At 43.4% G+C, this 22,566-nt stretch overlaps 1 protein-coding gene and 1 long non-coding RNA gene across 3 annotated transcripts; one reads left to right on the top strand and one right to left on the bottom strand.

Moving 5' to 3' along the window:
* Positions 1-30: 30 nt before the first annotated feature.
* On the bottom strand, positions 31-15,811 carry OTOS (otospiralin). The gene is made up of 4 exons (XM_027725273.2): positions 15,730-15,811; positions 3,103-3,193; positions 2,740-2,766; positions 31-651 (listed from the first exon to the last, which is right to left on the bottom strand). Exons 1-4 carry the CDS (start codon positions 15,751-15,753, stop codon positions 467-469), a joined length of 327 nt encoding a protein of 108 aa, XP_027581074.1. The 5' UTR covers positions 15,754-15,811; the 3' UTR covers positions 31-466.
* LOC113990144 lies at positions 215-11,794 on the top strand. Of its 2 annotated transcripts, XR_005563094.1 has the most exons (3): positions 215-1,859; positions 8,138-8,285; positions 9,245-11,794. It is a non-coding gene; the product is annotated as an uncharacterized LOC113990144 (long non-coding RNA). The 2 variants fall into 2 exon arrangements; XR_005563093.1 differs by having other exon boundaries at positions 8,138-11,794.
* Positions 15,812-22,566: the final 6,755 nt, after the last annotated feature.

The raw sequence follows: 22,566 nt of genomic DNA, 5'->3' as shown, positions 1-22,566 counted from the left end.
GAGTCAACGCTGTGAGCATCATGGGTAAAAAAAGCTCCCAAAACTGTGCAGCAGAATGGAGGAGTTTATTGTTTTCACGCGAAAGGATAAATTGTAAAAAATTCAAAGCATGAAACGCTGAGTGCAACTGCAGTGAGTATCACTAAGTGGCTGAGGCCAGCCCAGCTGCATTTATTGGCACCTTTAAGTTGCACAAAAGAGACTAATTTAAAGCATGAAATTCTGTGCATGGCTGTGGTATCACAAAGTGGCTGAGGGCAGCCCAGGTGCGTTCACTGGCAGGTATTTGCTCTAACACCTTGGCACCCATAAATTGTAAAAAGGAAACTAATTTGAAGCATGAAATGCCATGTGTGACTGCAGTGAGTATCACGAGGTGGCTGAGGGCAGCCTAGGTATGTTTGCTGTCAGACAGGTATTCACCCAAACACCTCAGCACTGGCTCTAGCAAAGCTGAGTGAGGCACTTAGCGCTCGTGGTCAGGCACGTGGTAGCCAAGGTGGCTCCCAAAAGGGAACTGGGCAAAAAAAGCTCTGGCCATTTCATTGATCCTGTTGTAGGCTCCCAAGGTCCGGAAATATTCCACGTAGGACCAGAAATCGTTGGATGAGAAAGGCCAGTATGGCAAGGCTACAGCTTCCTGGTACAGATCTTAAAAAAAAAACAACCAAAATAAAATGTTGCAGATTACTGTAATACAAAGCATTTTTGTTGAAAGCTTGGTCCTGGGAGCCAATATGGTTTGGGGTTCTGGGTTCCCTAATGGGGCTTATGGGCTCCTCTGGCAGGAGAGAGGCAGGGAGAGCCTTTGACCCCTCTCCATCCCTCACTCTGTAGAAGATGAAGCCAGTATTCCCTGCTCCTGATGCATTAGTGTGACAGAGTGGGACAAGATGGAGAGGAGGAATGAAGGCACACCATCCACATCTAGGGCAATTCAAGAATTCATCAGGCTGATTTAATTGCTAGAAGGCTGCTGTTTATTTAAAGGCAAAGAGTGGTTGCAATTGAAAGCCATTTTTTCTCATTCCACACAATTTGCTTTGCCCAATATAAAAATATAAGGAATAAGGCACCATCATCTATACTCTGACCCTGCAGCTGCCCGCTCTGCCCACAGAGCTCCCCAGGACTGAGGCCATACTTCCCTGACATTGCCTGGGACTGCAGTTGTCCTCTTCTCAGAGGGCTGTAGGAAACAGGCTAAGGGAAGGGAAAGGAAAAGTTTTGCTGCCTGGAAGACAGCTGTTGTATTTGTGCCTGCTCTAGGAATATCAGAAAAAGTGGTATACTCATTGAAACGGTTTCAAATTCAGCAGGAAAACAAAGTCAGTTCTGAAAATGCAGAAGCTGACCACCCTTGGGCCCAAATCTGGGCAAACACAGAAGCATATATAACATATAAACACTAGCTGAGACCACATAGTTACAAATGTCTTTCTGTGCAGCAAAGCTAAATCTAGTATTTTGTTTTGATTTAAAGCCTATTTAAATGAATGGGAGCCATTCCACTCAGCTTGGGACCAGGGTCTTTAGTAGGAATTAAGAGCCTTCAACAATCCTGTTGTCAGAGCTTAATTTTATGGAGTAAAGTTTGCAGTACACAGGCCCAGATGGCACATAACCAAACAAATGAACCAGTGAAATGCTATCTGCAGAGGAGAACTCACTGTTAATACCAGCTGACCTTAGATTCACTTTGCAGGCTACTGCTTGGCCTAGTGTGAAAGAAAACCATAATTGCTGGTAATGAGAGCAACAGAACACTGCCTGAAGAGGGTTGTATTTTCACATTGACACACGTTCCTCTGACCGTCTCAGAAGGTTGCTGCAGAAGTATTTGCCGTGCACAAACGCAGGTGATACATTCAAAATATTTTAGAGCTATGAAGAAATAGATTGGGGCATAGGGGGACAGGTTTGAATTATAACTTAATATTAGACCTTATTCTGTATTTCTACAGTTCATATCTGTTATGATACTCTGCATATTTGTATCTGTGCACTGGACATGCTGCTGGCTGTCCTGCTGGTTAACTTAGATGTACACCAGCAATAGCAGTACCTGATTACTGTAGATACTTCTTTGCAATTTTGTTTCCAGACAGAATTCTGTCTGAAAAGCCAAAGAGAGGTTAACTGATAGAATCATCAGCAAGCCAGTGTAAACATCATTAGGGTGTTGAGGGTTTTTTATTTAATCAAAGGCAAACACTAATCCAATGGACTAATCACATGAAGCAACATGAACCACAGGGTAGCTTTGCTAAGGGATTTAGTCCAACATTTCTGTAATTGGATTTGTGGCAATTTGTAAATTTTAAGCTTTATGTTGTGGAGGCCAGTATCTCTTGCCAATAACCAGATGCACATATAATATTACTGTTCAGGACAGACAAAATCCTCAGATGTCTGATACACTTACAAGTCTGGTGCTTTCCAGTTATGATTTTGTACAACAGAATTAGTGACTTGACCATAGTCCCTTTTCATTTTAAGACTTTAAGTATATTAGCTCTATTATTAGACACTAATATTTCAGCTTTTAATAAATTTTAAAGACATTTCTAAAAGTTCACTCTTCTTTCTCCACCAGAACTAGATGAAAGCGCTTCCACAGCCCATTGAGGTTAGTGAGCATTCCTGCCAAAGTCACTGCTAGGCATCAGGTCTGGGAGTTACAAATTACTCTCCTAATTATTAGTGATACAAAGCAAATAAAAATACATTAGGAATTACCATCTCCATCCTGGATGGATCGGGCATCTGTGAATAAAGAGGAAACGCATTAGTACCAGCTCGTGCACAGAAAGACTTTCTGTTAATAAAAGGTTTCCCGTGTAGCCAGAAGATGACAGGGGTTAGGGTTAATGCCCATGTAGGACCCTCTGCTTAGCCAAAGGATTTTTGTTTCTTGAACAGTAGAATAAGAAATTCCCCATTTGCAGTCATTCAGTGCTACAAACCAAATACTTATAAGTAACAGCCAGAATAGTTATGATTAATACACAAGTGATACTAAATAGAGGATATGGTATTCATAACAAAATATTTCTGGCTACTTGAAAACATAAACAAGGATAAATTCAGCAGTAATCTTACCTGTTAGCATGTTCATCAGCATGCAGAAGAAAAATAAGCCAGTAAATGTCATCGTTTCTGCAAGATAATGCTCGTGTTTCTGAAAAGTAATCTGTAGAATTGAGGATTATTGCAATACATTAATAATCATGCAAAGTCTATTATTTCTTCTTTTAATAGAAGAATACATTCCAAAATAAAGTCTAATTATCAATTCAGGCATAACAAGATCCAATTACATTTCCTTACAGCTTCTGAACTGCAACACAGAGTATTAAAAGACCGGCAATCCTGAAGCATGTACTAATATTTTGCCTTAAGATGGCATAAATCCAAAAGGCTCCTCTGAACTGACATGAAATTAAGTGTCTTTAGAAATATTTTATTTTGTGGCTAATTTACTTTCACTTTAGATATTACCTTTCTCTTCTTTTCTTCTTCTTGCAGTAGTAAAGATATGGAGCTCTGTGTCAGCTAGGAAACTCCAAAAGGATTTCTACTGCTGTAAAATAGCAGTGCTCAGTAAGGAAGGGTAGGGGGAAAACGTCACTGATTTTCTGCACCAATCTGGTTTTGTTGCCTTCAGGTATTTTAACTGCTCACATTTGCATTATATTTCAGCACTGTCCATGGAAGAGACAGTGGACAGTTTCTGCAAGGAAATCAGAATCAACTTTGGCAATAACACTTTTGTTTTTTGAAGGCAGACGGAGAAAATCCAGAGGCAAATTCACTGCTACCATTGCTGCCCCCTGGATTTTCTTTCTCTATAAAAATAGATTTTCAAAAACCTTATTTGAGCAAATTACTAAAAGGATATGGAATTCCCTCTCCAGCTGAGTCACAAACCCCACAAATGCTTGACACTGCTTTATGTTCTTACTTGGAATCCTTAAAACCTGGACCTTAAAGTGTACACGGCCACCAAGTGCCCACTAAAATCCATTGGGTTATGCTAAGTAAAGCAGGAGGTCCCCAGTGACCTCAGTCATGCTGGTGGTGCAGGTGCTTTCAGAGGGTCATTAAGTGCATTGAAATGCATTTTCACATTAAACTGAATTCCTGGAAAGATTCCTCTGCCAACACCAAGTAGTGCTTTGGGCTCCAGCCTATGCAGGTTGCTGAATGGATCCAGTGCTTTCAGAAGCCTGGAGGGGAGACAGAGTTTGGAGAACACTCAGCTGACATGGGCATCTTGATTGATTTTCTTTTATCATAAAACTCCTGATGGCAGTGGGTGGGGTCAAGAGTGTGTCCTGTGACTCATGGGAAATGTGGGGATTTCTGTGCTCCTCGAAGACGTGGCTGTTGAGGTCATCTTGCCAAACCAGGCAGCTATTTCCAGAGGGCTCCTCTGCTGAATGGAGCTACTGAAACACCAGTGCAGAGCTCACTGTGCACGTTCATGCTGCGAGATCTGATCTTACAGTTGCTGATCTGAGCTGTGCCCTCTCACTAGGCATTTTCAGTTGCCTTTATGATCTACAAAATCATTCTGTCTCAGTTCTAGACACCTGCATTTCCTAACTCTGTGTGTGTGTTGATGTTGGTGCTCTTGCTCTACCACATCCACCCATCTGCCACAGGAGTACAGAGAAAGTCTCCATACTCACAAAGTCCTGGAGGGGAGAGATCCAGGTGAATGGCCTTGCAGGAGGCCCCAGCTTTGCTGGAGTTTGTTCCTATCTATGCACAGTTAGGTAGTTCTGCCAAGAATTAATTCAGGATGTTCTGAGCAAGGGAAAAAAGGGTGCTTTGTAGCACACTAGGCTGTGCCAACTCTTGTGGAGGCTGAAAAGAAAAATATTATCTTTGAAAGGTTTTAATCCTCTTGGTGAATATTTCCTAAGCCTGTAGGAAGGGTCCCTACATCAGCCATGTTCTGCTGGCACCTTTGCCCCACTCCCCTGGATTGTGGCACTTCCCTTGCTTAGTGGAGTCCTGTGGTGCAGATGTACCCAAGTTCACCCACCAGCACTGCCTGCAGAGCCAAACTTTCCCTTTCGCTGCCTAGTCCATATATCCTCTTCCAATAAACAATCAGAAGAACTGAGGTATACTAATATACACAGAAAACAGTCATCAGCTGTAACTGAATAATTACCATGAAGCTCCTTCTGTACATATCTATCAGTAGCTTTTAGTTTTGGCAGTTGATAAGCAGGAGGAGTTCCAAGTGGGAGGTGAGATAACATATTCTGGATGATGACAAAGGAAAATAATGACGTTTCTGCTGCAGCCACATCCTGCAGCTCTACCCTCAAGATATTAATGGTGCTGTCCCAGAAGTTATCAGATTCAGGGTCACTCTGGTCTCAACATGATTTGCTACAGCACTGGATTATCATGGGAGGATTCACGTAGCTATTGAGGTTCATGCTGACATACACCTTTACACCTATCTCCTTTACACCTTCTTATTCTGTCTTTTGAAGCTTGGAGTTGCCCATTCCAGAACTAGGAGGCTCACCCATCTGACATTGTGTGACAGTCTTTTAACAATTACACACTTACAATTTAATTAAAATCCAAGTTTTCCACTTGCTAGTGCACTTATTGGAGATGAAAATAAATTCCCAGTGTTTCCATGCTAAAGTAGGTCTAGGAAATTATAAAAAGAGGGATGAGAATTAGCAATGAGAACAGTTGCATCGGGATACAGTCTCTTCTATCTGCAGTAGATACTACAGCACTTAAGAGTGCTGAGAGAGTCCAGTGTTTTAATTTCTATTCATTTTGGAAAGAAGTTCACTGTTCTACTTTTTTTTCAAAGCACTTATTTTTGCTGGTAGCAAGTTCTTCAGGTGCCAGACTCTAATGTTTGCATGGAGTTTTTTAGATAAGGGCATTGATTCATAAAAGCTTTGCTACATGAGAGAAGGGGCTGATGGTTTATCCTACCCACCCATCCCAGGAGGATCCATGATCAATCTGTACTTTTTGTAGATGGCTCTCAAAGCCAGAAAATACTACACAGAGCTGTGTCAGGGACATAAATCAATCAGAGCACAGAGGACATTCCCTTGGGAATAAGGGAATGCAGTTTGGGCAGCACAGTTGTTTGTGTGACTCGATGGGTATTGGTGTCACAGACAGGATCTCCCTTGAAGCAAAACTGTTTATTCCCAAACATGATAATTGCTAATTTTTATGATCGATCATTCTGTGATAAGACAATCAGAGTAAGGTACCTTCCTTCCTTTCTTTTTTTTTGACTGTATGACTGTATGACTTAAGGACTTTTGACTTTACAAGTTATTTTTCAGGTTTTTTTGTTTTGGTTTGGTTTTGAAGTTAATGTGCACATTGTAACTTAGTGCTTTCTGGGGAGAAAGGGGTGAAATTTTGGAAATTAACTTTTACGAGGGGCCCCCCAGATAAGCTCACCCCGGTTTTGCTGTAATGTAACTTTTAAGAGGGGCTCTCTGGAGAAGATCACTCCAAATTTGTGGTAACATGGAACATAATGTGCAAGCTCTTACTAATCTGTTAGATGAATTTGGTGCCAGGCCATCTCTTCCGGGAATGGAATGGGCACAAGATAATTGGTGTAATATTCAAGCAATTGTTGATTGAATCTCTACCCTGCAGGCAGGGGCGAGAAAAGGTAAAGGAAAACCTATCATTTGTTCAATGTTAGGTGCAGCTGTAATAACTGCAATTAACAACAAAGAACAGCAGCAAAAAGCTCACATGAAAGTGGTTAACTCACTGCAAGAATTGGTTAAGTCTTTGCAGATGCCGTTGGAGGAACAAGCGGCTACTGCCACTGTCCTCCAGGAAGAGATAAGGAATGAAAGGGCTACAGCCCGTGTGCTTTGAGAGGAGCTGTATGCAAGATTAATGAGAGAAGGAAAAAGGGAGTCAGAACTGGAGTCCTCTAAAGAAATATACCCTCTCTCTGACTTAAAACCTTTGCGTGATCAAGTGGAAAAGCTATCGGTGTCTCTCCGTCCCCTAATTAAAACAGAATACACATATGAGGGCTCAGATGACGATACACCTCAAATAACTACAAAAGAAGTCCCTTATACAGCAACTGAATTAGCTAAATTAAAAAAGGAATATAGCAGAACTCCTAGAGTCTTGAGACTGAGTATGTTTGGAGAGTCTCTCTTACTGGGGGTGATCAAATTTTGTTATCAGAAAAAGAGGCTGAAGGATTTTGGGGAGCCGGAGTTTTCCTGACCACAGGAGATAACCCTGCACCTTGGTTCCTTACCCAAAGAGCAGCCTATTGGGCTGGAGGACTCAACCCCTTAGAAAGGGGAGATCCTCTGGCTATAGTGGGAAATGTTAATCAGATTGTAGAAGGTGTTCAAAAGGCTGCTTGTTTACAAATGATGTATGATAGGGAATTAACACCAATTCACCAGACGTGAATCCCTTATGATGCTGCCTGTAGACCCTGAAAGAACGATTCCCCTTATCAGGGGACTCCCTGAGGCTATGAAGCCCTTTGGCATTCAGCTAAAAGGACAAGTAGAAAGCCTCACCAAAGGGGAAAGAACTGCAGCCACTTTAAAAGCAGCTTTAACCCCCAGATGTTACCGTGGAGAAAATAAGATGTGGACCTGGGGATAAGTGGCACAGGAATTAATTAATTATGGAAGAAAATATGGTCCAGTACCCTCAGTTACTACTGATACTAAATCAATTCGGCGCACAGAATGCAAAAGTACTCCAGCAAGACTCAGAAAGGTAACGTTCTCCTCTGGACAAGGAGGACCCACTAACACTGGGGGATACAGGGAAAAAAGGAATGCCCTGTGGATTGTGGGCTTGCAAAAAGGAATCCCAAAGTCCCTAATGGATGGCCAACACACAGATAAATTAGAGATATTAATTCAAGAATGGCCAGTAAAGGAGGAATCCCTGAAAACTGTCCCTGCTACAGCCCCTGCCCTGGAGGGGTCACAGCAAGGGGAGGTGACAGGAAACTCCTCTCTTCGTCCTCAGTAGGTAAGCTGGGGGACGAAGGCTGGTTTTACATTAGACGGCTTACCAAAAATTCCAAAGGAGATTTGTTAATAACCTTTCCTATTGGTCCCCGCAGAACTCCTGTAACTTTTTTGATAGACACTGGTGCTCAGGTATCTGCCCTGAAAATTGAAGATGCATCTGCATGTGGAATCACTCCCTCACGTAAAGGCATATTTGTTGCGGGTGCTTTTGGGAACATACAACCTCAGATAACAGCAAAGGTAAGATGCTGGTTACCAAGGGAGGAGAAAGCAGTTGAAACCCTAATGATTTTGGGTAAACTTCCTACCAATTTCTTGGGACTAGACCTCCTGAAGGGAAGGTCTTGGACTGATGAGGAAGGAAACATATGGGCTTTTGGAAAATAAATCCCACATCTGTGTTTACTAAGTCCTGCCCCTGCTCTTCCTCCCTCCCTAGGAACCAATGTCAAACCTTACCCCTTACCCTTGGGAGCAAGGGAAGGAATCACTCCAGTTATTGGAGATTTAAAAGAAAAAGGAATATCCCTCCTGAAAAGGTAAAACCTCCTTCACAAGACGTAAAATTCCTGGGAATTTGGTGGAAGGGAGGAATGGTTTGTATTCCCCCAGACACACTTACCTGCCTAGACCAACTTAAAACACCAGAGAATAAAAAAGATTTGCAGCATGCTTTAGGCCTGCTGATTTTTTGGAGAAAACACATCCCTGATTTTTCAATAATTGCATGGCCCTTAGATGATTTATTGTGGAAAAAAGCAAGGTGGGATTGGACCCCCCTTCACGATGAAGCCCTACAACTCCTGATTTTTGAGGCCAACACATACCACTCATTAGGCCCCATACACCCTACCGATCCAGTACAAATTGAGTGGAGATTCGCAAGCTCCAGACTGTCCATACACTTATGGCAGAAAGGACCTGATGGTCCCACCAGGCCTATAGGGTTTTATTCACGCAGTTTCAAAGATGCTGAACAATGATATTCTATCTAGAAAAAAAGACTTATTTGTGGTGAGTATTGCTTTTCCTGAAACAGAAAAAATTGTCCATCAGCAACCTCTAATTTTAAGGGGACCCTTCAAGGTCATCAAGCCTGTTTTGACAGGAACCCCACCCCCTGACGGGGTGGCCCAGCGAGCTACTGTTCGGAAATGGTATGCTCAAATTGAACCACCATTTATTGCACCATTTTTCAGGTAACAGAGGGAGCTCGCAAAAATCTTCCCTGACAAGATGAGGTTACTTTAAAAAGCACAGTTGATTCTCCAGCTTCTGTGATTGAAGCATCACCCCCATACTCAGAACAATTGCAGAATGTGTGGTTTACTGATGCCTCAGCTAAACGGGAAGGTAAAGTTTGGAAATATCATGCTGTAGCTTTACAGGTACATACAGGAGACAAAATAATAACTGAAGAAGACAGTGCACAGGTAGGAGAATTAGTAGCAGTTTGGAGTGTATTTAATCATGAAGCCGAAACCTCTGACTGTATATGTCTACACTGATTCTTTTGCTGTGTTCAAAGGGTGTACTGAGTGGCTCCCCTTCTGGGACAAAAATGACTGGGAAGTGAATAGAGTCCCTGTTTGGCAAAAAGAGAAAGGGCAAGAAATTCTTGCTATAGCAAAGAAAGGGAATGTTTTAGTCGGATGGGTAGCCTCTCATCAAGAAAATGAAACTCCCGCTAGCCGCTGGAACAACAAAGTAGATGAACTGGCCAGATTAGCCCCTCTAAGTGTAAAAACTCCTGCAGAGTACTGGGACAGATTGTTAGAGTGGTTGCATTTAAAGAGACAGCACACAGGAGCACAAGACCTATACAGAGAAGCAGGAAGCAGGGGGTGGCCAGTAACTCGAGAGATGTGCTGCACCTGCATATCCTCACGTGAACAGTGCAGAACCCGACTCGAGCGTCATCCTTTAGAACAACCCCCGTTACATATCAGAGACAGAAAAGGGCTGTGGGACACATGGCAGATAGACTATATTGGACTCTTTCGAAAGTCTGAAGGAAAACAGTATGTGTTAGTGGGACTGGAAGTCAGGTCAGGATTAGTGCAAGAAGAAGCTTTCCCTCAAGCAACCAGTACAAACACTCTAGAAGCTCTTAAAATGTGGTTCAGTTTTTTCCCAAAACCTGTATCTATCCAATCAGATAACGGGTCACACTTCACAGCTGCCATCGTCCAGGAGTGGGCCAAGGAAGAAGGAATCCAGTGGATATTTCACACCATATTATCCACAAGCAAATGGCATAGTGGAAAGAACAAATGGCCTGCTTAAACAATTTCTAAAACCTCAGAAATCCAGCTGGACTGATCGGTCCAGTTACAACATGGGATGCTGTAAAAATGGTGAATGACAGATGGGGAGTAAATGGCTGTCCCAGACTCAGAGCTTTTTATCCACAGCCTCCCTCTCTGATACTAGCAACATCAAAACATGAGAGTAATCAGAAACCCTCTCACCTTCCTGGACAACCTGTATTAGTGGAACTACCTTCTGTAGGAGCTGTACCAATGGTACTCACCACTCCCTTGAACATATACACCTGGAAAGCAAAAGATACTTATGGAAAAGAACACAAAATAAGCTCTCGGTGGATTGTTCCTACATTTTAATGTTGGGCCCTAAAAGGGGCCAGACAGAAATAAGTAACCACACTAGAAATTTGTTTTATGCAATGCAACTGCAAGAAGTGTTAGATGGAACATGGGTTACCAACATCCTAGAGTCTTTTGGACTCACTGGATGGGGAAAATGGATAGCACAAATTGGAATAGCAATTGTCATTGGAATTTTGTTCCTAATTACTGGCATTGGCCTAGTTAAATGCATGATAGACCGCTTGCTTGTTTCTTTCTCCCCCTCTGTTCGCTATATTCGTATTACCACCACTGAAGAAAACTACCTTGATGTGCCAAGAAACAATGTCGAACCACAGGGTGGTGTGTAACAGACAGATAACATAAAAATGCCAAAAATTATGTTTCGCCATTGTTTCTGCCTGTCAGAAACTTCCTACCAAAAATTCTGTGTCAGTTTTCCACCAGAAGTCCTCACCAGAATTTTCCCACTGGAGTTTTCCTGCCAAAAGATCCTGGTATTGTTCATGATTATCATATCTCTGTGAACATCTGAATAGGGCTACGTGCCAAGAAACCACACACAACCTCCTCGGAACACTATAAAAGATGAGGAAAAGTTTGGGAAAAGCAGGGAAAGAGGAGTGGGAGAGAGAATTGGCTATAGCAGCTAAGGATCTCTCCTCCGCCTCGCCCTCACCTTTTCTTCTGCCACCGTAAGCTGCCTGCCGTCACCAGAGACTGGACCTCTGCCGTCTTGAAGTGGACTGAGACCCACCGTGCCACCCACGTGAGTTTCTCCACCCTAACCGTATTTCTGAGGGCTGAGAGGTGCAGGTCGAGACCTCCACACAGCCTGGGACACAGCCCGGTGTGAGCGGCGGTGAGGCCCACAGCCTGGCTGCATTCCAGAGAACTAAGACCCCCTGCAGCTAAAGAGATAACATCGAAAGCGGCAGAGACCAGAGAAAAAAAAGGCAAAAAACTGCTTCTCTCTCTCTCCCCGCCACCCTACAGACCAGCTCGGATGAAAAGGTAGTTTTGGTGGTATCTTTTCTCTGCTTCTAAAAGTAATCTTAGCATTTTCCAACCTTTTCTTATTTTTTCCTCTTTCTCTTTGCATCTCTTAGCAATTAATAAAAAACAGTTTTGGTATCAACAGATAACTTGTATGAGTTTTAATTTTGCTCAAGGGAATATTCGAATCTAAAAACTCTTTCTGCAATATTTAAGCAGATCATAACAATGGGGAAGACTCCTGGAGCTGCCAACCCTGCTAGCCTGCCTTCAGGTGGGACCTTGCTAATGGGCTGTTTTACCCAAAGCCAACCCCTGTGGAGTAATTCAGCCTTCCTTGTTGATTAACTAGAAGCAAAGATAAAGGAATACATAAAAGCAAGCTTATGGATGCCTTTGTTTTCCCAATAGCTATATTAGACTGCTATTGCACACACACACACAGAGAAAAATCTGTAATCCTCCAGCCACTGAAAAAACCCCATGTAAGTGGTTTTAAAAAACCAGAATCTTTCCTATTTAATCAATAGGCAAAAGCACATGCATGCAGAGCACCGTAAGAACTTATTTAAAAACTAAATAGCACTTACAGCTGCACCTGAAGTGCTTTGCCCTTGGGCTGAGCAGACAAAATGTTCTCTGCAGGGCTGCAACACTTTTGTACATTAGAAGCGACCAATGACACTGATATATAGACCATCACTAGAAATACAAATGTTTGATTACTTCTTCCAGCAATGTGGTCCAAATAATACAGGTCAAAAAGAGATTCCCAGGACTATATGATTTGCTCAGACAGGTGTGAATTGCCCTAGATATTCCAGGTATTCACAGCTTCATTTTCTTTCCTTTGAGCTTTGCTTCACTTTTCATGAATACAGAAGCTCCAAAAATGTTTGATGATGCTGCATTAGCCAGGATAGTAAAGCCCAGGGCAGACAAGGAGAATTCAGGTAAGGATCTCACAGTACCAAGCAGCTGAATAACAAAACGGCCAATAAAAATAAATGTAAAATTAAGTACCTGGGTGAATACCTCCAACTTTAGAGGCATGTGGTATCTGACCCTTCTGACTCAGAAAATAGATTTGGAGCTATGAAAGATAGTTCTGACCAAGCAGTGCTGCACTTTTGCTCTGTGTCTTACTCTCCTCAGATACCCTCTGCTGCTGGGCCAGGTGAGCTCCTAGGCTGGCCCTGTCGTCGTTCTTACAGTCAGTTTTACTGAAAGTATTATATATTTCCACTTCCTGTGAACAGATAGCTTTCCTGCCAGCAACTGGCTTGATCATCCTGATAATAGTAGCCCCTGGAAGCAATTGAAAGGAGACACAGCAAATAGATTTGGATAGTTACAAAACAATTAACAAAACAACTATAATGTGATTAGACATAGCACAGTTCAAATGAACCACTTTCAGATGTATTAGAGGCAACTGTGAAGGTCAGATCTACAAACCTGAGGTAAGGAGGAGCTCTGCACTTAAGTAAATCACACTTAAGAGCCAATAAGAAAGTGCATCTGTTCACACTTATTTCAACTTATCATTTTAACCTCTATGTGAAGAAGGGTTATGTTTGTAGATGCAGATGAGCTTCCAGGGGTTCGCAGATAGCAGGCAGTGCTATATTGCAGCAGCAGGTAGCGAAAGCAAAGGAAGGGAGCAGTTCCACTAGTCCTGCTGGACTAGTGCAGCTTAGCTCCCAATTAAATATTCCTGCCAAGTATCCCAGTAATACCCTGGTGTCCTCACCTCCTGCAAGGGGCTCTCAGCTGTTCTCCACTGTCCCTTTCCCTCCCAGGGCAGCACTGCCAGCTCCAAGCACCATGTTTGGCTTTCCCAAGGGTCTGTGCAAGGCTGTTGGAACACAGGAGGCTGGTAACCCTGCTTACTAGTCAAGCAGCAGCTGCTGAGCAAGCAAAGAAGAGCTGCAGGCTGATTTCTCCCCTCTTATCACCCCTGATACCAACAGATTTTCTCTACTGTCCATCTGCAAATTGTCATATGAATGACATGAAACTCACATCCAGGCTACCACCAAAGTAGGTGAAGATTTGCTAACATTTCAAACTATTTTTGCTATAGACAAAAAGGATTATTAAATCCAAGAAGTCCACTTGGTTTCCTACATCTTGTTTCCTCAGGAGACAGAGCTGGCAATTCCTGTTAGCACCACAGAAGGTGCATGGCAATGGGGAGCATTTGCTTCCAAGCAATTTGGCTGCAGGGAGAATAGGAGGCAACAGCAACTGTTTTCTAGTAGCAGAGCATCCAGGACTTGTCCACTCCCTTCCTGCACCCACATTAGGCCTAAGCTTGTCCAAGGCATCTTTTTAAATAAATTGGTCATTTCTTTGCTTTAGCCTTACTTAGCTATTCAGCACAGTCATAGATGACTGAACTCCACAGGGAATCTAACAAATTGATCCCTGATTCACAGCTCTTAAGAGAGGATATATTTTTCCCACTGCCATTATGATTAGATGTATCATAGCAATAACTTCCACCATTCTGAAATATACTCACAATAAGTTGCTTTTCAGATTGATTGAATGCTCAAGCTACACTTAAGCTATTAAGCCATCAGCATCTGTTTATTGTTTTCATTTCACAGAGAGGTTTCTTTAAATAAAAGTGTATTAAATATTTGTTACCAAAGTTAAAACTTTATCAGGATGAATAGAAGCTTCTTTACAGCCAGAGTCTCTTATTCCCTTTGATTCATATGCCAAGGCTACTTCAATATCACCAGTTATACCTGTCCACGAGCAGGTCTGCCCTAGGGACAATAAGAGTGATTAAACAAGATTAATGAGGAGATAGGCTTGAGTACAAAAAATCCGTCATGGAAATGTGAGCAAGTTGCTAGTGTATTTGATAGCAGCAATAAATGAGACCTGTTAGGGGCAGTATTATTGTAGCAGTTAGCAGTTGCCAGATCAAAAGCCACATATGAAGGGAGCAAGGGCTGCACAGTGCTCTGCCATGCTGGAAGTGACCTGGCTACCCAGAAGCACGGCATTAGCCCATCCAGCTGTCAAGAGATTGTTTCAGCTGCAGATGGGGAAGTCTACACTTAAAAAGAGACTTCTGCCAAGGAAGCAGCTTCCGTCAGGTTCAATATATTGATCTGGGTGGTGTGACTGAAGAGGGCACTCACCCTGTATGCTCAATGCTGGAGGTACTGCTCAGCACTACCAGCAGCACCTGTATCTCACCGCCCCTCAGCCTTCTAGCATTTGGCAGAACAAGCTCAACGTGTAAGAGTTTAACAAGTGCATTGATTCACTAGGAGGAACAGCTGAGGAGCAGGAAGGATTTGGAAACTCTCATCTTCTGTGTCCTGTGTTCCCTCAAGGTTAGCAAACCCAAGAAGGGTCACACATCTGTCAGGAAAAAAATCATTCTGTTTCTCAGTCTTACAAAGTTTGCTGTTTTAAAGAGTGACAGGGTGAGGACTATCAATCACATCATGCCAAAATGAAGCAGCAGTTACCTTCTATTCCAGCTTTTCTGGGTAACAGCGATCACTGCTAATAGTGCAGTTGGAGGTGGAGAACAAACCCTGCACAGCTCTTGGAGCTTAGAAGTTATAGTTACTCAGGTTACACAGTCTTACACATTGAAGGCAGAACTTAGCCTTACAGCTTGCCTATTTAAAAGCATTATTTATTCTGATCAGGCATTTAGCCTTCTAAGCTAGTAGCCTTTCCAAGTTGTACAAGCTACTTTGCAGAGAGGGTATTTAAGGCACGAATTTGGACTGATGTATTAAACTCTGATTGAAAGAGACTGAACCTAGTACAAAAGGTGACCAAGTAGGATAAATTAATCTTTAAAACAGCTTTGTTGACACTCAACTTCCTTGAGACATACAGTTAAACACAGGGTAAGCAGGTCTTGGCTGCAGCATTTATTGCTATGCAGCTTATAATTTGATGATCATACCCCAAAGCCCCTGTTCGACACGACTTCGCACCTGAACTTGACTGACAGCTCAGACTTAATATTCAGTTTAATGCCACTTTTGTCAGCATTGACTGAAGTTAAACCGTACGCATGGCCAAGGCAGCCTTACCGGGGTCCTGGCACAGACCTTCATTTCGTCCCTGCGGAGTCACACAGCCCGCACAAAGTCGGGAAAGCTGCAGCCAGGGGCGATGGAGACTCGCGGGTGGGACCAAGCCCGGCCCAGGGCTCTGCGCGGGGCTCCAGCTCCCTCTCCTGTCCTCGGCCCGGGATCTCCGCTCTGCAGACACAGAGTCTGCTCACGCGGGCACGCGTTCAGACTTTTCTCTGATTTAGCATTTTGCTGGCCACCACGCTTGCAGTTTGAATAAAATCAGGGTAAAACTTTAGCTGCATCAGATCAGCAGAAACCAGGGCCAAAATCACAAAGGTGATAACCCCATCTCAGCAAAATGCATTTGTGATTGAAGGATATATCACAACTTCTTCCTATACAAAAGGAAATCGGGAGAATTTTACATCTCTTGTGCAAATAGCATTCACCTTTATGGCAACAAGAGGAGGAAAACCCAATGCCACATTCCCAAGCGCCCTGCTCCCTCCAGTTAGGCTCCTTCTGCCTTTATACGGAGGCAGCACTGAGCAGTGACTCACCCCAGGCTGCTACAGATTAAGGTCTCAAGTATACAAGCAGGAACCACAGAGCAGGAACAGTCATACCTCTAGGAGAGCTAAAGATTAGCAATCCCACAACAGAGAGACTAGGATTTATAGCCCTGGTCTGAGTTTAAATGGTTCCTAGGACCGTGGGTAGGGATGTGGGTGGAGGCTCCAGGTGAAGCTGCTCAGCGCCTTTAGAGTATATCAATGCCCCCAGGCCCCCAGTAACGTGTTTGTCTGTTAAAGAGAAAAGAAACAAACTACTGACATTTTGCTAAAGGAGGTAATAGGTGAGTTAGGAGAAGAAGGATAAGGACAATCCCCCTGGCAAAGCCCCAAAGCATCCCTTAGCAAACACAGATTCAGCTCCTTGTATTGGTAATATGTTTCCATGTGATCTTGGAAAATGATGAAGGTACTTACATGTTTTTCAGTACATTTAATCTAAAATCACACTCCTATCTATCTTTAAACTCTTTAAAACATGCTGAACTTTAAATTTGCCTTGACTTGTGGCTTATACTGTTGGTGGGAGCTTAGGACAAGAATAAAGACTAAAAATGCTGCCTGGGGACCGAATCAAGGTGATTTCTCCGTGTGGCCCAACCTTTGCTGTCTGTGATCCCTGCTGTGAGCTTTCCAAGGCAAATGTCTGTGAACTGCACTAGAAGGCAAAGGTACTGCAGCTGCCAGGCGTGTGGTGGCTTGTTTTACCCAGCTGGGCAGCACTTGGGACAGTTTCTAGAAAGTGGGCAGGCACTGTCAGGTGGTGTTGGGAGAAAAAGGCAGGCGTTTTTCCTTTAATGCTTGATTCTTGCCAGTGCTCTGATTTTCCTAGTCTGAGCAACATATGGGATGGCAGTGCATGCCAAACCTCCCTTCTCATGGGCACTGTCTTACCCATTTTTGTGCAAAGCAGCTGTTGCCCAAAGCTCTGCTCTCCTTTTCCTTCAGCAAAGGACGGTCCCTGATAAAGGTGACTCCTGTACGAGCACATGTGAAGCACAGCTGTCATGAATGAGTGTTTTAGGTTGCTCAAAGAGTCACTAGCAAAGGTATCAGCAAAAGCAGGTTTAATATTAAAGTGAAGGCACAAGAGACTTTGCTGGTAAGGTTCACTCTACTGCTTACTAGATGGTTAAAGCATATAGAGAAAAATTGGACTAAAACCTAAATTCAATCAATCTGAAACTAAAATCAACAAAAAATTATCTACCTGGAGGCTGGGAATGGGAAAAGGGTAAGGATACAAAGGAATAAGCAAGACCCTCCCATTGAGTAAGAAGGTTCAGAGTGGACCCCCTTGCCAAACCTAGCTCCAGACTTGACCAACAATTTAGGCCTAAAGGTTTTAACAGTACTTTACAAGACCTTATTTAAACAATTTAACAAAAGATTCATACAGGATTTACTGGAGCACAACAGTCACTCATTCCTGGGCCTAATTTACTTACCAATCTAAAGTACTTAAGAATCCAGCAGAGCAACATTGATCATACATTTGCTAGAGCATATTCACTCTCACGCACATACACACCTGAGCCAGTCTTGGCCTCACATGGGGCATTCACTGACCCTCCTGTGCTCCCCTCAGCAGCACCCCAAAATGCGGACTGCTAACAAGTGGTGATTACTGCTTTTGCAGGCTGGCCATGCCCAAGATCCAGAAGAAAGAGGGCCATCAGGGCAAAACAAAAAAGCGATAGGGGGAACCCATTTCTCACCCTACTTAACAAATGGGGCCATCTGTCAAGTGATGTATCTGTTAGGTTTGTTTCCTGATTTCCAGCCCAAGGCCTGGGCTCCTCTGTAAACTGTGTGCTTCCCACTGTTTCTACATCCCTGCCAGTGTCTCTGCTCCTTTCACCACTTCCAGCCTGGGGCAAGGCTGTCCACCAGCAGGTATTGCAAAGATTACCCTAACCCACAAACTTATCTTTTTCAGCATAACCGACCTGCTACATTAGTTTCTGACTCCTGCTGAACAACCTGCTGGAATACCCTTCCATCCTTTGTATGAAATGTCCCAGCTCACTGCTCAGCCTTCCTTTTGCTTAGCCCAAGGGCAAAGATCTTTTGTTTTCCTTTCCAGTCCCCAGTGTCCTTCCTCCCCTCATTATCGAAAACACATGTATGGGAGATAAGTCTCATCACCTCCTCACTGCCTGAGCCAGCACAATTCCTAATCCCTCTCAAACCGCCAGGGGAGCCAGAGCCTGACACACGTAATCCACTCCTGAACTCTCCAGAACACTTCAGACATGATTAACTATCCCCACCACAGCACACCTCCCTCCCCCAGCCCTCCACTCAGTCGGAACAGCCAAAGCTGCTCCACAGACCACTCCAACTGCTGTCCCTTTGCCATCAGCTCATACATGTGAGCCCACCCTCGTGTCAGTGCTTTTTGCCTTTGCTTTGAGTCAGGCCCACCTCTCTCCCTTTTTCTTGTTCTCACGTGCTTCTTAATGCTTTTATCATCAGGCTCATGCCCATTTTCATCTGCGTGAAACAGGAGGACCCAGCCATGCAGACTGTAAATCCTTCAACATTAAGCATTTTTCACTCTGTGTGTGTGAGCTCGTTTGCATGTTTTTTTCCTTCCCATCTGGAAGAGGCACAGCTGTTATTTTTATATCAACTCTGAGGCAGCTAATATTTTAAATATTGCTTATTAAAAAAGAAAAGGCGAGCGAGGGTACATCAAACCTACAGAGGCTCATGGGGTTACATTTTAAAGTTTACATACATCTCCATATGTAAACATTGGCCTCTTTGATACAGCTGTGCCTTTTTTCTGAAGGCTGCAAGATGTTCTAGAGATATAAAGGGCTCAGCCTCCATGGGGCTGCCTCTGACATTGCTCAGCACAGCACTTGGCGAGTCGGCTCACAGAACCTGGCCAGAATCATATTCTCCCAGTGCTTGGCTGGACTGGGACCAGAGAGCCCAGTGGGTGTGAGGGTGGAGCTGTAATTAATTCAGGCTCACACTGCCCCTTGGAGGAAGAGATGGCTGTGAGAGCTGTTCAAAATGGGAAAATACCACTCTCTGGAAATTGTGTTATTGGAATGTTATTATTTTTTTTTTGCTAAAGGCAAAGCAAATGCATGAATGTAGGCTTTAAATAAAAGAAAAGCCTTGTTTAAAGCTTTAAAGTAGAAATTATTTAAATGTGTTCCCCCTCCTTCCCATTCCTTGCCTTCTTCTCTTCATTCTTATCAAAAGATTAAAAAGAAATAACGGAGGTTGTTACAATGGAAATGAACCTGATTCAATGTAAAACCCTTAACCATTCTTATCTGTTCCGAAGCTGTAAAAGTAAGCTAAGATTTTGTCAACTTATGATCCTTTTCAGGACCTGTGTTTACATCACAAGGAACTTAGAAGATTATTTATGGAAAATAAAGAGGAAGAACAGAGAGCAGGTGAGACCTTTCTGAGAGCACACAAGTGCATAAGACTGGTGGCAGCAAGGGGGAAATGCCCAGGCTCACAGACACAGGAGTGAGATGGGCACAGAATTGGGAGACAATGCAACTGCCACAGTGGGGACTCAGATTCTTCCCACTGCAGCGTGGCCAAAAATCCTCATTTCTTCTGGAAACAGGACCACAGTGGTCTAAAGCCAGGCAGAAAAGGTGTGGGGTACTTAGCTCTGGGTTACAGGACAGGCAACAGCTATTTCTGACAACCCTGCAAAGCAGGTAAGCTAAACACACATTCGCATGCCTGACTGCCCAGGGATGGGACAGTTGAATGTTTTAGTTTAGGATATGCTTTAATGAATCATGGCTTCTGCCAGGATTTAAGCCAGAACTTTATATCTCCACTGTCTTCACCCTGAGTGACATCAGGTAACTTGTCTGGATGATCGGTTTTAAGCCTTCCAACAACTCCATTCATTTCAGCTGGATTCCTCCTGCGTGCCAGCCCTTTGCAGTCAGCTGTGCCAAGCTCCAGCTAGGAAGGTTGGTAAAGATGGCACTAAAAAGGGAAAAACAAAATTCAAATGAGACCCAGGAGAGCCAGGCTCTATTTCGAGCTCTACGACAGCTTTGCTGGGTAACCACAGGCAGTTCATGCTATTGCTCCTGGCATTCGGTCTGCATCAGTGCATGTGCTGCAACATCATGAGCACAGCAGAAGAGCCAGGAATTATTATTAATAATGCAAGGCAAGGACAGAGCCAGCAGGAACCCAGGATGGGTGGGATGACTCTAGTCCTCACTCTGGTGTGGAGAGATGGTAGACTTGACATTCTGTGCCAACCTGCAGCAACTACATAAGATTATTTTTAAGGTACTTTCATGTTGCTTTAGGGTCAAGGGTTGATGGTGTGCAGAGAGGATCTTCTCTAAAGTTCTGCAAGGGCAAGGGAAAGCAACCATGAACGTGATAAAAGACCAGAGAAGGATTAAGCCCCTTGCTGGCTTCAAACATAAATGCATCCTTATAAAAATAAGGCCATTTCCTTGTAACTGGAGTGTGCAGGAAGTTTGTTTTTATAAGTAGAAAACAGAACCTATTCTTAATGAGTAACACTTGTCCATGGCCAAACATCTTGTCAACAATGGTAATTCTTTCGAGCTCCTCGGTGCTTGTGACATCCCGAAAGAATTATCTTCTAAGAAATATGATCAAAAAGCCCATAAACCCCAAACAAGGAATTTACTGGACAAGATTTTAAGAGGAGGAAATAAGAAAAAAATGAAAGCACAGTTAAAAAAGGAACCTACCATAAATGCTGCTGAGCCATAGCAGCAAAAAGTGCTGTACTGATGCTGACATCACTTAGGGAAGGCCGGGAAAACTTTCCCAACAAGAGTGCATATGCCTTTCGTTATCTGTTTCAGTCATTGAAGAAGACTAAACACCCTAGTGGTGGCTTCTGTTCTCCTGATGCTGACAGGACCAAATTTGGAAAATGTGGAAAAACCAGTCTGAATGTGTGTCTAGTGCCAAAGCCAGAGAGGAACAGTCAGAGCTTCTGGGCACCTTTAGGAGCTGTAGCTTTTCATCCTGAAAAGTTGCATGCTGGAAATTCCAAGTACAAGCAGGACCTTGTACCTAAGGCAAAGAAGGGGTGCAGGGCAGAAGCCCTGGTCTGTGCTGTCATCCCTGCACTCTTCATTCCCTTGGGGAATTACTCAACCCTTTTGCTGTGCCACCTGAGTAATGCACATGTGCAGGGCAGAGAACATTCATAGCTCTTTGTCTGCATGAGTGATGTAAATCACAGGGCATTTTCTGAGGCCTGTGATTTCATGGGTGCTGGCTATAGACCAAAAATAAGAATGTTGTCATCACATACATGGGTGAAATTGGTGATGGGCAGAGTTCTTTCAGAAATCGTTTATATGATTGATTCTCAAGATTCAACCTTTTGCTCTGCTATTCTCATAGAAACTAATTTTCAGACCTTAACTCTGCATAAAATCTGCAGAAAAAAAGGTAATCTTTGATGCCAAACAAGTGGTTGTGTAGAAGTCTCAAGTTTGCTGCCAATGTATAACCAGTTACATTCAGGGACTGCGGACTCAGGACTTAGCACCTTCTTATTTCTATTACTCCCTCCTGTCTCATTCCCTGGAAAGACAGACAGAAAACCTGATCATACTGCAGCCCAAAGATTGGCCATTAACTTTGCCAAGGCCAGGATTTCATCGACTGTACGGGTCCAGTGCTTAATTCCATATGTGTGCAACCTGGCCAATGCTCCAAGGTACACTTTTATCCGCAGAAGTATCACCAGTGCCATGCTTGTTTGCTGAAGGAATTTAAATTAACTCCATAATGCAGTTCAGGGAGGGAAAGGTAATACAGGTTGAAGGTTGCGGCAACTTGATTCAGTTCAGCTGCAAAAATGACAGATGGCCCCATCTGACTTGGAACTCTATGAAAAGTACAGTTCCTGGTGTATCACACTGAAACAGCCTCATTATTATTGCATGAGCTAGCTGGCCACAGTGTCACCGTGGATAAACAAACATGGGGAAATCATTGTGACCGCTTCTCAGAATCTCATGCTGCAAAGCATTTGTGAATGTAAATAGTGAGGGTGGGAAAACCTCGAAGACTCTGACCCTTATTTCCAAGATCTGGTATCTTGTGAGACTTGATTACACAGTGAGAAATTTGAAACCTTGACAACTTGGCTTCAAAAGTACTTTTTTAATATACATCATTTTCCTGTTCCTGAGTAGGAGAGAGACGAGCCTCTTCTCCAATGCACAGTTCAGGATAAAAAAGCACCTCTGTAACCACGGGAAAATGTAGACCAAAA

The sequence above is a fragment of the Pipra filicauda genome, unplaced genomic scaffold, assembly GCF_003945595.2.
Source record: "Pipra filicauda isolate LSUMZ 115617 unplaced genomic scaffold, ASM394559v2 scaffold186_size1760508_pilon, whole genome shotgun sequence".
Taxonomy (NCBI): Eukaryota; Metazoa; Chordata; class Aves; order Passeriformes; family Pipridae; genus Pipra; species Pipra filicauda.
The sequence above is the reverse complement of the archived record's forward strand: the minus strand, read 5'-3'. Positions and strand labels throughout refer to the sequence as shown.